General features: G+C 35.2%; 2 protein-coding genes across 2 annotated transcripts in view; one reads left to right on the top strand and one right to left on the bottom strand.

Moving 5' to 3' along the window:
* Positions 1-2,640: 2,640 nt before the first annotated feature.
* Positions 2,641-3,897, bottom strand: LOC118746108. The gene is made up of 2 exons (XM_036479887.1): positions 2,837-3,897; positions 2,641-2,769 (listed from the first exon to the last, which is right to left on the bottom strand). Exons 1-2 carry the CDS (start codon positions 3,881-3,883, stop codon positions 2,665-2,667), a joined length of 1,152 nt encoding a protein of 383 aa, XP_036335780.1. The 5' UTR covers positions 3,884-3,897; the 3' UTR covers positions 2,641-2,664.
* Positions 3,898-8,895: 4,998 nt separating this feature from the next.
* LOC118746523 (DNA N6-methyl adenine demethylase-like) overlaps positions 8,896-15,150 on the top strand; it is a 456,538-nt gene continuing 450,283 nt past the window's right edge. Inside the window, exons 1-2 of the mRNA XM_036480370.1 lie at positions 8,896-8,919; positions 9,614-9,631. Of these exons, the coding sequence (XP_036336263.1) occupies positions 8,896-8,919; positions 9,614-9,631 (42 nt within the window). The remainder of the gene's footprint in view (positions 8,920-9,613; positions 9,632-15,150) is intronic.

Here is a 15,150-nt window from a genome sequence, read left to right as displayed (position 1 = left end):
TTTTTCGTACGTTATGCTGTAGCTGGAATTTATGGGAGGTCTGTTCTGGATCTGTGTTCTAAGTTCAGGATTGATCAACCACTGTTTGACAAGTTCCTTGGCCGTAAGCCATACAGCTCTGGGAAGAGGTGGAAGTTCACAAGCCAGCGCGTATCTCATGAGTGTTGGAGTGTTTGGAGGAACTCCGAGGCATCTCCTCAGCGTTTCATTTAAATTGGTCTGTAGCTGCTTGTTATACCCTTTAGGGGCATTTGCATAACTGGTGTTGGCATATTCTGCTTTGGATCGTACAAACGCTTTAAAAAGATTTATAGAAGTTTTAGGTGAAATACCTGACTTGATAGATGTTAATTTAGAAATAAGGTTTTTACCTGAAGTTGTTGCTTTTTTAATTTCACTAATGTGTACCTTAATGGTTGAGTTCGCGCTAATTGTTCTTCCCAGCCATTTGAAGTGATGGACTTGTTCAATGTTTAGGCCGTTGATGGATACACTAAAGGTTTGTTTATTGTTTGCAGACATATACATGAATTTTGTTTTGTTCGGATTAAATTTGAGATTTAAGCTGTCGCATTTTGCCTGTAATTCTTCTATTTTGTTTTGTAAATTTAGAGCTGCAGAGAATCTGTTTGTGCCAGTGGATATTAACGCAAGATCGTCGGCAAACTGAAATAGTTGAGTCTGAGAGTTATTAATTTCGTGCAGTTGGGCTGTATAAATATTGAATAGCGTTGGGGAAAGGCAGCTACCTTGAGGTAGGCCAGAGTTTACCTCAACAGTGTGATTACCTAGGGTCAGATGTCTTTTAGAAAAATAGTTGTTAATCCAGTTTGCAATTGTTGGGTCAATGTTGCATTGTAGAAGAATATTATGAAGTGAAACAAGATCTACTCTATTATAGGCGTCCGACATATCTAAGAAACAAATCATAGCATATTCCCTACATTTCTTTCTATCTGCTATAAGGTGTAGCATTTCGTTAATGCACATTGTTGCTGATCTCATTTTTCGATAGGCGTAGCTCTTCTTGGGAAGTCTATTGCTTGTCTCCAGGAACTCGTTCAGCGATTCTTTCACCATCATATTAATGCTCTTTACTACGACAGATATGAGTGAAATGGGTCTAAAGTTATTTATGTCCTCAGTGTTTTTGTTTGCTTTCGGTATTGGAATTACCTTTATTTGTCTCCATGCGTCTAGGACCCTGTTGCTGTAAAAATGTTCTTTTAGGGCGTCTAATAACGACTGTTTGGACTCAGTGGACAATTGCTTTAATGTATTAAACGTAATTCTGTCGAAACCCCCAGCAGTAGATTTTTTTCTTGCTAATAAATTTTCGAATCTGCTGTATGAAAAGTCAACGCTGTTGTTGGCATTTACTGATGCAGCGGTGGTTGGAGTGATGACATTACAAGGGTTGCTGGCTTGTTGAGCTTGATTCCTTATCAGTTCTAAGTAGTTTCGGTCATCTTCAGCTGCCCAATTGTGAGACGCGCGCTTATTGCCTTTGACATTTCTTATGAATTTCCAAGCCTGTGTCGAGTTGGGGCAAGTGTTTATCTCCTCAATTTTACTGTTGTAGCTCGCTTTCTTTGCCGCCTTCACCGCTTCTTTCCAGTCACTAGTTGCTATAATTGAGGCTTCCATGTCTTCAACATTGTTAGTATGATTAGCTTTTTTGCGTTTAGCGACATGTAATCTGTACAGTTTTTTGAGGTCATCACTCCACCAGTTTTTAGGGGTACGCCTGGATGTGTTCAAGTCAATTTTGATCCTGTTCCTAACGCTGTCTATTTCTGTCGTGATGTTTTCTAAGTCAGAGAATTTTAACTGAGCAAGTTCCTGGGCGAGTCGTTCCTTGGGGATGAAATAGTTGGGCTTTTTGCTGCTATTGGTGACCTCAACGATGATGGGGAAATGCTTACTGCCTCCCAAATGGACTTGTTGACAGTGCCATTTTGTGTAACTGCTGTTAATGTTGGTCAGAGTTATGTCAATTGCCGTTCCTGCACTGTTACCGGTGCGGTGAGTGATTGCTCCACTGTTGATGCACTGTAGATTGGTGTTCCTGATTTCGTCAACAACTATTTTTCCTTTGGTGTTGCATATTCTGTCTCCCCACACTTGATGCCTAGCGTTGAGGTCTCCTGCTATAATAACGTTTTCATGATTGTTAAGAAAAAGTACTACACGGTTCAGTTCGTTAGTAAAATTTAAAGTGTCAAGGTTGGGAGGAAAATAAATATTGCAAATAGTTAAATTATTAATCAGATTAATCGTCTTGGCTATTAGAATGTCGTAATTTGAAACAAATTTGATTTTCGTGAATTTTATACCTTTTTTAAATCCGATTCCTACGCCACCATATCCATCGATTCTAGTCTTTCTGAGTAAGTTGAAGTTCATTAAATTGTGTTGAGTTGTATGGTTGTCATGCGAAAAAATTTCCTGGAGGCAGACTATATCAATGTTATTACTAGTGTTAAAGAAGTCTACATAGTTTTTATTACTTTTAAGGCTTTGTACGTTATATTGTAATATTTTTATTGGACTTGTCATCTTTGTTACTTGGAGTTTTGTCTTCAATGTGTACTGCGCCTATATTGCGAATTAGGTTAACCAAGGGGTCATTAACGTCAATGTCGTACCTTTTTATAAGGAGATTTACAAGCTTTTCAATCTCTGTGACCTTGGACCAATTCGGCATTTCATAGACGGGTTGTGTTTTGGTTGTAGCTTTCGGCAAGATTTTGGAATGGTTAGGTGTAGCTGTTGTGTGGGTTTGATGATTTCTAACTACATAATTGTATTTATATGTAGTGAGTTTTCTATTTACTGTTTCATCATTGTTGATCCTTGCTGTACTTTTTGCTTCTAACTGTGGAAAATTTCCCTCATAGTTTTCTAGAGCTGAGAAACGGTTATTATTGTTTAAATTGTACATCCCAATCGCCTCAGACTTAGATACTTTTTTTATTGTCATAATTTCGACCACCTGTTTTTCTCTGGCCCATTTTGAACATTTCCTGCTCTCGAGTGAATTGTGATTATCCCCTCCGCATAGTATGCACGAATTTGTGGTTTCATTGCATTTACTACTACAGCCCTCTGCCTTGCCACAGATAATGCATCTGTTGGCTGCTCTGCAGGCCATTTTTGTGTGCCCTAGTCTGCCGCAGTTGTAACAATGCCTAACTCTAGGAATGTAGTGAACCATTTTGATTTTTACGCAAAAAATGTCTATGGTTTCTGGTAGTTCGTTGCCTTCAAAACTTATTTTCACAGAGAGAGTTGGAATGAACTTCTCTTTGTCATTGGGATCTCTTCTGGTAATTCTTGAGATAGCTGTCACAGGAATATCTGAAATGATATTTTCTTTTATTTCTTCCTCAGTGAAGTTAAGAGGTATTTGTCTAGCAACACCAGTTGTTTCTACCAAGCTTCTTGGTATAAAGGGTCTCATTTGATTTTTAATTAAGTCGGGATTGCTAACGCACTTGTTTGCAGCTTCAAAATTTTCAAAAAAAATTTTGTAGAGTGATCTACCTATGGCTTTTATGTTTTTAATCCCCTCAATATTAAAATGTCTTATAATATCCCAAAGGAATAGGCCATTGCGCATTTTTTCGTTGTTTATCGTGTTGGATTTTGAGGTGTCCACCAGAACGCAATAATCTCCCCTGTGCCTTTTTGTATAGCACACACTGTCCATGTGTTCTTTTTCTTTTTCCCTGTTGTTCGCACCTTTGCTTTTTGTCGCACGTGTTTGTTCGCAGTCCGAGTGTTTGTAAGTTTCTTTCCCCTTGTTTTCGCTGTTCATGTCCGCAGTGCCCGTTAAGTTTTTTGTCGTCGTTTTTGCGTATGTTCCTCTCTTCACTAACATTCCTTGTAACGGGATGCAGGTGCCGTTAGCTTGGTCTGTCTTAGATTTTTTGGTAGTACTTGCTGTGTCCGTCCGTTTGGTACAGTCGTCGTCTGTTTCTGACTCAGCTATTGGAAGACCCCCCTTTGTAGTTTTATTCATCTGTCTTTTCCTTGCAGCTTGTTTTCTGTTTCTACCTGCCTCAAACCAGTCTGACGCTGGATTGGTGTCCAGCTCCTGGTTTGGCTCCCCCTTCTCTGACGCCGAGGCGTCGCTGTCCATTTTGGCTGCCGCCAATCACAAAGAACTGTAGCACTCACCTTCGTAAGAACGTCTGGATCAAGCACTAGCACAAGTTTCTTTTTTATTTTATTTTTTTTTTCAGATTTTTGGTTTTTTTTTTCTAGGTGTTTAATACCTAGTCTTTACAATAGAACATCCAACTTTTACACTTAACAATTGACACACACTTCACACTCACAATAGGCACAAGAAATACTTAGACAAATACAACCTCCACCTTCTGTAGTACAAATGCGAATGGGCAGCACAGTTAGTGAATCGCACAATCGTTACTGCAAACAACACAAATTGTTAGCTTACAACTCGACAAGTAGCATTGTTAAAAGTTAGTGAATCGCACTACAGATGAAAAGCTAACAAAATATCAACGAGAGATTGTCATGAAGTATGTTTCAAAACTTGGCTTATTTTGATGGCCGATAAGCTCCTTGAGGGAAAAACGTCGCAATAAATATACACTTGCGGTCAGCTGATTAAATCAAGTGATATTTTGAATAGTTTTGGCTATTTTTCTTTTATTTATTTAGTGTCTATATTTTTTTAAAAAAGTGTAGAGCTTTACCTAACCAGCGCCACATAAGTCCATATTCCAAACTTCGTACAAAAATTATGAAAATTCAACAAACTAACAATTGCACTCAAAAGTTTTAAACATTAAAATTTTGGGTATGCAGTTTTGCAGCTCATTAAATTTAAGTAGGTCAAAATTCAAATTTCAAGTCGCTAGAAAATCTCGGGCATTTATAATAATGGTGCTAGGAATTTTCTCCCACCAAACGAAATTGTCGAGCGTATTTTATATGGAAGAAAACGAACAACGCCGTCAGCCAAAAAAAAAAATATTAAAAATCAACGCGATTCTCCAGCGTTATGAAATTTTCACTTTAACTTGCTAAAATTTAATGAGCTACAAAATGAATTTCCAAAATTTTTCGGAAAATTCTGAATAAAAAGTTTCAAAGTAAAATTTTCGGGTGCAAATGTTTAAGTTTGTTCAATTTTCATAACTTTTGTACGAAGTACGAAATTTGGATTTATGTGGGGCTTGTTAGGTAAAGAGTCAAACTTTTATAAAAAAATATAAATTTGAGGTAAACAAATAAATAAAATAGCCAAAACTAGTCAAAATTTCACTTGACTTAGTCAGCTGACCACGAGGGTATGTAAATTAGAAGAATTTAAAAAATAAGAAATTTTCAATGTTATTATAAATATAGATAAATAACAAAAAAATTTTAAGTTAAAATAAAATAAATAAACCGTTTAAATTTTACTTACCTCAACAAAAATTTACTTTACACATACAATTGATAACTTAAATCGTAGTTTGTTTTAATGAAATCCAGTTTAATTATTTTTTGTAACTTGCTTTGTTATATTTTTTTTGGTCATTTGATTCGATATCTAAAATTTAGTACGCCCTGAAGCATTTTTTAAAGAAATCTTTTGGTTTTAAAATAACGGAGAGCAGTGTTACCGTTGTGCGACTAAAGGGGAAATTTGACTTTTTTTAGGCGCCAATACCCTTTGACCCGACTTTTTGAAAATTTAAATTTTTTGACCCTTTTCCAAAATTATGTGCAACTTTTGCAGAGTTTTTTTAACCATGCTATTAAAAAATATTTCCTCATGTAAGTACGAAAAAATGCATCACTTAAAACTTTTAAAGCAAATGCAACTCTTGTTTTTGCAGCAACTAGATGTCTGTGTCTGTTTGCAACCCTTTTTGGTGCAAAGCTTGTCCCCCTATTTTCTTTTTTAATTCGACAGCGGCACGTTCTAGCAGCGAAGAGACTTTTAAAACACGTAAATTTTACTTTGGATCTCAGATTTACGTAGTTACTAGCAAATTTTTACTAGAGAAGCAAGTCAATTACCCCCTTTTTGCGACTTTCTGAAAATTCTCAACAGCAACACTGCCAGAGAGTGCTCGAACTTCTAGTTTTATTTAAAATGGTTTGGCAAAAAATGTTCTTTCCACACTTACTGTGGCGACTGGAATGCAAAAGACAGTTTAAACTATTTGTTTCAAATGAGGAAACACTGTTTCTTCATCGTCCCCTTTTATCTTAAATATGTACTTACAAAAACAAAACAAAAAAACGCAAGAGAAATTTTAATTTATTCGTTCAAGTCGGAAGTTTCGAAAATAATGTACTAGGAGGCAGTGTTGGCAAAATGTTAATCTGATTAAGGAATAAAAATTAACGATTAAAATGTTAATTGCGATTAACGATTAAAATTAATTAATCGTAATCATCTGTACGATTAATGATTAAATTTTTTAATCGTTAATCGTCGGTTGTGATTACGATTAATTAATTTTAATTATTAATCGTTAATCCAGTTATTCTTTTGTGTTTCACTCTTATAAAAACACATAATATATAAAAAAATGGCAATTATTTTTTATTAATAGATAATATATAAACAGGGAATTTTTACAACCCCTCGCACATGTGCAGAGGGATATTAAAATCTAGTTTACATAACGTCTGTTGGAATAGATGTTAATGAAAATGCACACCAAATTGCTTACATTTATAAGGAAAACCGACTTAGCCATACCCGATTAACTGGCCTTGTGTGCACAGGAAAATTCCAGCGTAAATTAATTAATCACCAAACCTACTTAATCAAATTATGGGTTAATGATTAAAAATTAATTTTTTTAATCACGGTTATGATTAGCTGTTTAATCAGATTGAAACTAATCATGATTAACTGTAATCGGATTGAATTCAATCGAATTAACTAATTGATTAAAAAATCAATCGATTAGTGCCAACACTGCTAGGAGGTAATTTAAAGAACTATAAGCTTCTGTGAATCTGGCAACACTGCTACGAGTATAACAAGAAAACAATCTGAACTAAATTTCACTATTACATAATTCTTATTTTGTTCATGATTGAAGAATTAAATCCGAAGCCAGTTGCATTCGATATCAAGAGCACTTGCAGGCTTCGGAAGGGATGAAAATTTTCTTGTCTCAGCTTTCTATAACATTTTTATAATACACCCCAAAAATTTGTCAACTTGCACAACCTGCTTGTTTCCATCAGTAGTCATTCCACTCAAAATTATTTCACTCTTTATGTGACTTTTTCCAAATTTCGCCTTTTCACTTTTATTTTTTTTACAGTACTTAATTGCTTCCATTTGCTCTTCTTGGTGGTTCTACCGGCTTTTTTAAATTTTTTTTATAAATACATAGAGTTATCACACTAATACCACATACCGTCCATCTTGGTTTCCAGATATGTATGTGTGTATTTTATTTTTTTAGTTATGCCTCACGCATTCTTCAGCTGCTTCTTAAGGATTTTTTCTTCGATCTACATATCTATGTATGTATATATGTACATAGTATTTCTTTTTACCGCATTTCCTGAGGCAAAGAAAAAATCACGAAAACGCAGTCAAATAAACCAGCAGCCAACCGACAAGTCGCTTCCTTGCAATACGACAACTTCGCCACAAATTGAGGCTTTTTCAGGTGTAATGTTGCTAATGATTTTTTTTTAGAAAGGGCGGTGGTATAGTTGTTCATTGCAAAAGCTGGTTGTAGCGGCAACTGACTCTTACGACATAGAATTAAAAAACGTATATAAAAAAAATTATAAACAAAAGACAAATGACAAAACCAGTCAAAATGTCGCAATTCTTTTATTTTATGGAGTACTATATGTATGTATGTACATTATGCTGCATCACTCCCCATACAAAAAAAATCGGTCCATTAGAATTATAAAATCTATTATATTTTAAGACGTCCACCAAAATATTTCGGAAAAATATTAAGATTTAAGCGAGCTGGATCGATTTGAAAGTACCCCCAAAAATGGAGTTTTTTATTAATAAAAATAGTTTCTTAAAATTTTTTTTTTTTGAAAAAATCCCTTCAAATGACAAATCGGTTTAAGCTTAAAAAATTCACAAGAAAATATTAAAAAAAAAAAATTAAAAAATTTTAACGGAATCGTAATGAGATTTTTGATGCTGTTTTTTAACTTTTTTTAAAGATAGATAGATATAAGATATAAGGAAAACTTGAATAACTGAACCTAAACTCCTCCGATTTAGCCTTAAGAGGTATCATTGGAAAGGTATTTTCTCCTCCTTTTTATTTCTTTGCTAATAAGCTAATTCAAAGGATGAAAGAGAAAGGTAGGATTGGCATTTGAAAAAAAAAATTGGGACACGAATGACCTTTTTTGCACATAAGTAAAAATAGCGGGAAAATACCTTTCTACCGAGATCACACAGGTCTAAATCAGAATAGTTTTGGCCCAGTTATTTAAGTATTTCGTTAATCAATCTTTGAAAAAAGTAAAAAAAAACAGCATCAAAAATCTCATTATTACGATTCCGTTGATTATGCAGATTTTTTAGGCCTAATCTGGTTTGTCATCTGAGGGGACTTTTTTCAAATAAGTTCTTTAAGAAACTATTTTTTTCATAAAAAACTCAATTTTTGGAGATATTTTCAAATCGGTCCAGCTCGCTTAAATCTTAATATTTTTCCGAAATATTTTGGTGGACGTCTTAAAATAAAATAAATTTTGTAATCCCGGCGGAAAAACCGCAACTTTTTTTTGGTGATGCGGTCTAATATATATATGTACATATATATATAAAAGAACATTAAAGAAATGTAATAAAAATTAAATAAGTAAGGAAGGATAGAAATTAAAATGCCATTTCTGTGAGAAAAGAGTCAGCCAAACATGTTTCCTTCAACACAAGATTTGGTAACAATAACTAATCGGTAATCGGTTAATACCAATCGCAATCGATTGGTCCCACAATAATACATATAGGTATGTAGGTTAGGGTGGTTCCAAAATACATGTGAAAGAAGTAAAGTCGGAATTTTACTGCTCTCACCCCCTAAGATTGTTCTATATCGAAAAAAATATACCCCTTTTTTATTTCGAGATCAAAAAATATTTAGAGATCGCTCAAAGCGCTCAAAGTTTTTCAAGTATTTTATATGGGGAAAACTACTTTTTCGTATAAATGGTATAGAACTCTTGAAAATCAATATTTTTCGATCAGAAAACTCTGTTGTTGTTTTGGGTTTTTGTATGTCAGGGCCTTTTGTTTTAATGTCTGATTAGCACAAATCGGAGGTAGAAGCTCCGGTTAAATACAACGACCGCTTTATCGATTACATGTTATATGCATGATGTCGAAAACGTCGATGATGAACAACCGGCCCTAAGTTTTGTTTCGGGTGTATTTCCTGATTTAGTTTTTGTGTTATTAACATGGTATGAGGAATCCTTTTTACATAATCGTGCAAGATATGTGTAGATAGATGTAGATACAATTATAGTTTATATCTTTAATTTTGCTTACTTAAGTATAAGTGCATACCTACATATTTCCTTCATATATCCATACATAGCCTAATCTTTTTTCCGTTTTATTTTTATTTTCCAGGAACCCAAAGCCAAACAAGTATGTAACGCATGATTTTATTCTATTTTAGTTAATATACAAATCATACTATATTAATTAATTACGAGTGGATAATATCTACAATCTCAACGTCGTAATACTGCGGTTGAATTATATTTTAAAAGGCCTTACAAATACACGATGATGCTAACAAATGAAACTTTAAGAAATTCATCTGATCATAAATAAATTTATCTGATCTATATATTTTATACGTACGCATTCTGATCTCACTTCCATCCGTTGAGTATTTAATTTATTTTTCAAATGTCCTTCGTTTTCTTTTTACCGGTTCATTGACACTCGGCAGAGGAATTTCTTTACTGGTACAAATATATGTATATACATATATATACCGACATATGTATATGTATGTATGTACATGCATTCATATGCAAACGAATGACAAAGGCACAGTTTGCGGCAGATGTTTACTTCTAATATTTAGAATCTAATTGATTTTTCTTTAAAGCGTTCCGCAACATTTTTATCATCTGTCGTTCCTTTGAGTTCAGTAACCTGTATTAAAAAGGAACATATTCTACACCACTAAAACACATATACTTATATACATTATGCTAAATCCATCGTAGGTTCTCTCTAAATATACCAAAATTTCATTGTCCCGAGCCTGGCCGAATTTCAGGGGCCGCTACGAAATACGAAAAATCCACATACTGCAATCCTTGCGGAAACATGTGCAGCATTGTCAGCTATCACATGTGTTTCGAAGATAGCTGAATGAAGGAAAACAAAGTGGAAAGGAATTGAAAAAGCACTCATCATGTGCTTGTTTATAGTAAAATTTATGGATTTTCAATGTTTTGAGGAAAATTATGGATTCTGATGCATTTGCGGTTATAGAAGCGGAGTAAGAGCGCGCTATGGCAATGGACTCACAAAGGTAAATATGCGGAGCTGCCGGGCATAGTAACCATGGGCGCATCTATGTTAGCTTCTGGTTTTGTTAGGTCCACCAACTGTTGCGCTTGCTTCTGCCTTCGGCCGCGCTTAGGGATTATAAGCCTTAATAATAATAGATTGGCGCTTACACATATGTTAGTGTTTGGCCGAGCTTCTTCTCCGACTTGTGGCGTGCGCCTTGATGTTGTCACACAAAGCGGAGGGGACCTACAGTTTTACGCCGACTCCGAACGGCGATTGTATTTTTATGCGAAGCTGTTTTTCATGGCAGAAATACACTCGGAGGTTTGCCATTGCCTGCCGAGGGACGACCGCTGTTAAGAAAACACCTTTTTCTATATTTTTTGCGATGTTGCTTTGACCAGGGCTTGAACCCAGGTGCTGATGAGTGAAAGCGCGCACTGCTTACCACTACACCACAGCGGCCTAAGCCTTACTAAATAGAATTCTCCTTTCTGTGTTGCGGGGAAGAAGGGCTTCCGCATGTCAAAGGTTTACAACATTCGTTGTGCATATCACTCCGGCTACGCCGTCCAGTATTTTTGCGCAGAAACCACGTCAAAATTTGCAACAAAGTGCATAGTGCAAACCGAGTTTATTAATAAGCTAGTGGTAGAAAATTTGAAACATTTATCTTACAAAAATGTGAATCCTTTGATTACACGTGTATGTTGAAGTTTTTGGATTCGGGTTATGCGTTTGGACACAACAACCGAAAATCGATGTACAAATAACTAAACCGGACCCAAGTTTCTCGATAAGGGGCAACAAAGATTCTTTTTTGCTCGTTTATATGAAGCAGTGGCAAAAAATATACGTATATGCGAAAGGCAAATTTATCTGTTTAAATGAACACCACCAATATTTCTTGCAAACACACATTGATTTACATCTTTTATTTCGCCTCCGACACAGAATTGTTTTCGTACAAAATTACGCAAAAAAGCTTACTCGTTCGTTTTTAGGCATGCCATTGTTACGAATTTCGAAAGTTGTAATGAAAAAAGCATTCATTCACTTCTTATGAATTGAAAGAGGAAAATAAAATGTGTATGCTCGGAACTAGTTGGTCTGCTAGAGTCGATCTTAAGATATTCCTTGAATTGATATGTTGAGTCTGACCGCTGGAACAAGAATGAATGTACATATATACAATGGGGGAATTCGCTCTTCTGTGTATGCGTTGTATATTGTGTAATTGTAACTGCATGAGCGTGTGATTTGTTGTTGCTAGCGGTACATCAAATACACATGCAACAACAACCACACGCTCGTCCAGTTACACTTATCCAGGATGCAGCGAATACACAGAAGCGCGAGTTCCACTAATGTTTTGTTTGCTGTTATTTGGCTACAAACTCTGACACCAATTAATTAGGTTTTATTTTCACACCTGAAAATAACGATTTTTCATAAAACTTATATGGCCATACGAACGCCAACAACTGAAATTTTGCCCTAAAAAGTTTGAACTTATTCCTTTTATTGCGGTGTCGCTATCTCTGATAAGGATACGTCGGAAATCATGCCTGTATATCTTTTTAGTTATTAAATAGAATAACCATTATTCTTATTTGAAAAAAATGGAACTCAATAATAATTACCATGTTTGGGCTTTCGACAGCCCCGGTTGCCTCAAGAACAAGGTCGTTCAATATCATTGGATGGATTTATCGTAGAATTATGCTGCGACGATCCCTTTGAGCTGCCCTGTGCGGCATCATTCGGAAAATTACAAGAACAACGGAATTCAGTAAACCATTTCTTACAGGCTAACCTAATATTCGCCGTCGAATTTGTTTTTTGCGTCACCCGAAATTGACTTGCATGCGTTTGCATTTGATTTCATTGAGCGAAACAAATCAAAATGTCACGCAGAACAAAAATTGGAAATTGAGTTAGCTTCATACGCACGCCGTTCAATTTCGCATGTGCTTGAGAAATTTTTGACAATAAATTGGCGGCGTGCGTGAATATTAGGTTAGCCTGTTAAGCGTTAAAATTGATGGAGAAGCGTATCCTGAATTCCGAAAAAAAGCACAAGGTTGTACCCTGCCAATGACTGCCATATACAAGCTACTTTGAATGCGCAGCGTATTCAACAGGTATTCAATTTTATTACGTCAGTCGTAAATTACATGACTAGACAACATTGACATTGCATATTGTCGTGTCGGGTAAAATTCTAACTTATGAACACCCGCATATAGTAGTTATAAACATGGGTGTATCCAGGTAGGGGCAGGGGGGGTGCTCGAGCCCCCCCTAACTTTCAAAATTTCCTTATATATATATAAAATAGTACCCTGAAATGCCAGCTTAATAGGGTCGCTGCTTTTTACTTACTGCACTATGTACGCCCATGTCGTTGTACAGGTCATACAGCCCATCGTTCCATCGTCTGCGGTACTCTCCGTCACCAACGCGTAAAGGCCCGTAAATCTTTCGCAAAATCTTTCTCTCGAATACTCCAAGAGCCGTCTCATTGTCCATGCTTCTCGCCATATACAGTATATTTTGCTTAGCTGCACATCCTTCTTTGCACGAAAAACTTGTGCACTTAACCGAAAAAGGCACTTAAGCGAATTTTCTTTACTACTTCAATGAGGAAGGTATCCAAATCCCTACGAAACCAAATAATGGAGAAGCACTTACCACGTAGAAATTACTGCAAGCGACATTTTTACCGAATAGTATCTAATTATCTATATAACTACATAAATTGATAGCCATTTTCTTTGTTCTGCGAGATGAGCAAAATAAATAAAAGCTTGTAAAATTAGGTAATTGTAGGGTCAGTGCAGGTAAACGTAATACTTTCTTTGATAATTGATACTAGTTGCACAATTTTCAAGGCAGGTATCGCCAATGTGCAGGTATGTTGAATGCATCTATCGGATCAGTTTCCTTATAAATATTTAAAATAATGCCTCTGATGCACATTTTGGGGTAGGTATCTTAAATGTGCACTTAAGCATAAAGGCAGCAAAGCAAAATATACTGTACCAGCACGGGCACGATGATTGACTTATAGAGTGTGTTTTTCGTGCGTCCAGGGAGGACTTTACTGTTGAATTGCTACTCAGTCCAAAGTAGCACATGTTGGCAAGAGTGATTCTGAGTTGGATTTCGATGCTGACATTATTCCCGGTGATATTAGACCAGTTGTGCATACCTTGCACTGTGATACCATTTTTACGTAAAAATCAAAACCCAACAGACCTCTACATGTGAAGTGCTATGCGTTGGGTAATCGCTTGGAGGCAAAAATCATTTAACTGATTCCTTATGTGACAACTTTCATTTAACGCCAAGTAGGCATAACTGAGCTATAATGTTGGTTTCCAACTAAACGAAATTCTCTACTTTCTCGAAGTTATAACTGCCAACAGTGACGTGGGTGCCAAGGAGCGAATGCGCTGGCTGTTTTTTTGAAGACAAAATATACTTATCAGCAGGGATGCCGTTTGGATCTAAATAGATCCAATTGGATACATTTTTAGACGAATTTTTGCGGGATACTTATTTTTTCCGGTCAGTATAAATGTGGATACATTTTTAAATAGGCCAAAATTTTATATTTCCTATAAAGTTTTTTTCGTTCAAAAGTCGATTTTCAGTAAAGATGGTAGAAAGCATTACGTTTTCTAAACGTATTAAGAATCGCTACTTAAGCGTGAAATTAAAGCATTTTATTTTTTGTGAACGAAGCAATGAACATATGAAGAGATCTCACCAAAATAGGTATAAGCGAAATTGTGTTAATTAGCTTAAAAGGATGCTTTAAGCAAGATCTTAATATAGGTACATATCGTCGTTTAAAGTACAAAACTGCGTATCAACAAAATGCAAATCGCGTTTCAAGATAATGCAAAACCGCCTATGTGACGTTGCATAAATTATTTTCTAAAGAGGAAAAACACTTATGTTTTAAAATGGTTCCCTTTTTTTATAGAGCAATCGCATTTCTGGCTAGTATATTTCAGGACGAATGGATCAGGATTGAGCCAAGAGCTCGTGTGAGCAAATCCAATTTTTGGTAGCAAATGTCAGTTACGCGGTTTTGCAGAATGACGATACACGGTTTTGTACTTTAAACGACGATATATATAAGGTAAATTATACTCTTTCTGTAGTAATCTCTTTCATATCACATATTTCCATTTGTTAATTTAAAAAAAAAGAAGATTTCAATGTAGTTTAAAAAACTAAATTTGATTTATTTAAGGAAACTTGTATGAATTTTACTGAAAAGACTTTAAATACACTCAAAAAAAATTTTGTTTATTTGTGCATATTAAAAGAGGTAACCAGTTTCCTCTTTTAATGTGTGCAAATTTGCACGCCGTGTAATAAAATTAATCATTGCCTGTTTACCTTTTCATACCAAATTTTTCGCAAAGAGCAAAATTACACATAAAATGTTTAAAATAACGTAATTTTTATTATTAGTAGGAAATGTATTTGTAGTTTGAAAATTTTTGCAATTTTAAACATTCTATATATGTGTATTTATGTGTATATTTTAATGATCTCAAGTTCAAAATCAAATACTGAACATCTCATACGTATACAGATTCTTGTTGAAAAATAGA

The sequence above is a fragment of the Rhagoletis pomonella genome, unplaced genomic scaffold (genome assembly GCF_013731165.1).
Source record: "Rhagoletis pomonella isolate Grant_MI unplaced genomic scaffold, Rhpom_1.0 Rhpom_scaffold_00010, whole genome shotgun sequence".
NCBI lineage: Eukaryota > Metazoa > Arthropoda > Insecta > Diptera > Tephritidae > Rhagoletis > Rhagoletis pomonella.
The sequence above is the reverse complement of the archived record's forward strand: the minus strand, read 5'-3'. Positions and strand labels throughout refer to the sequence as shown.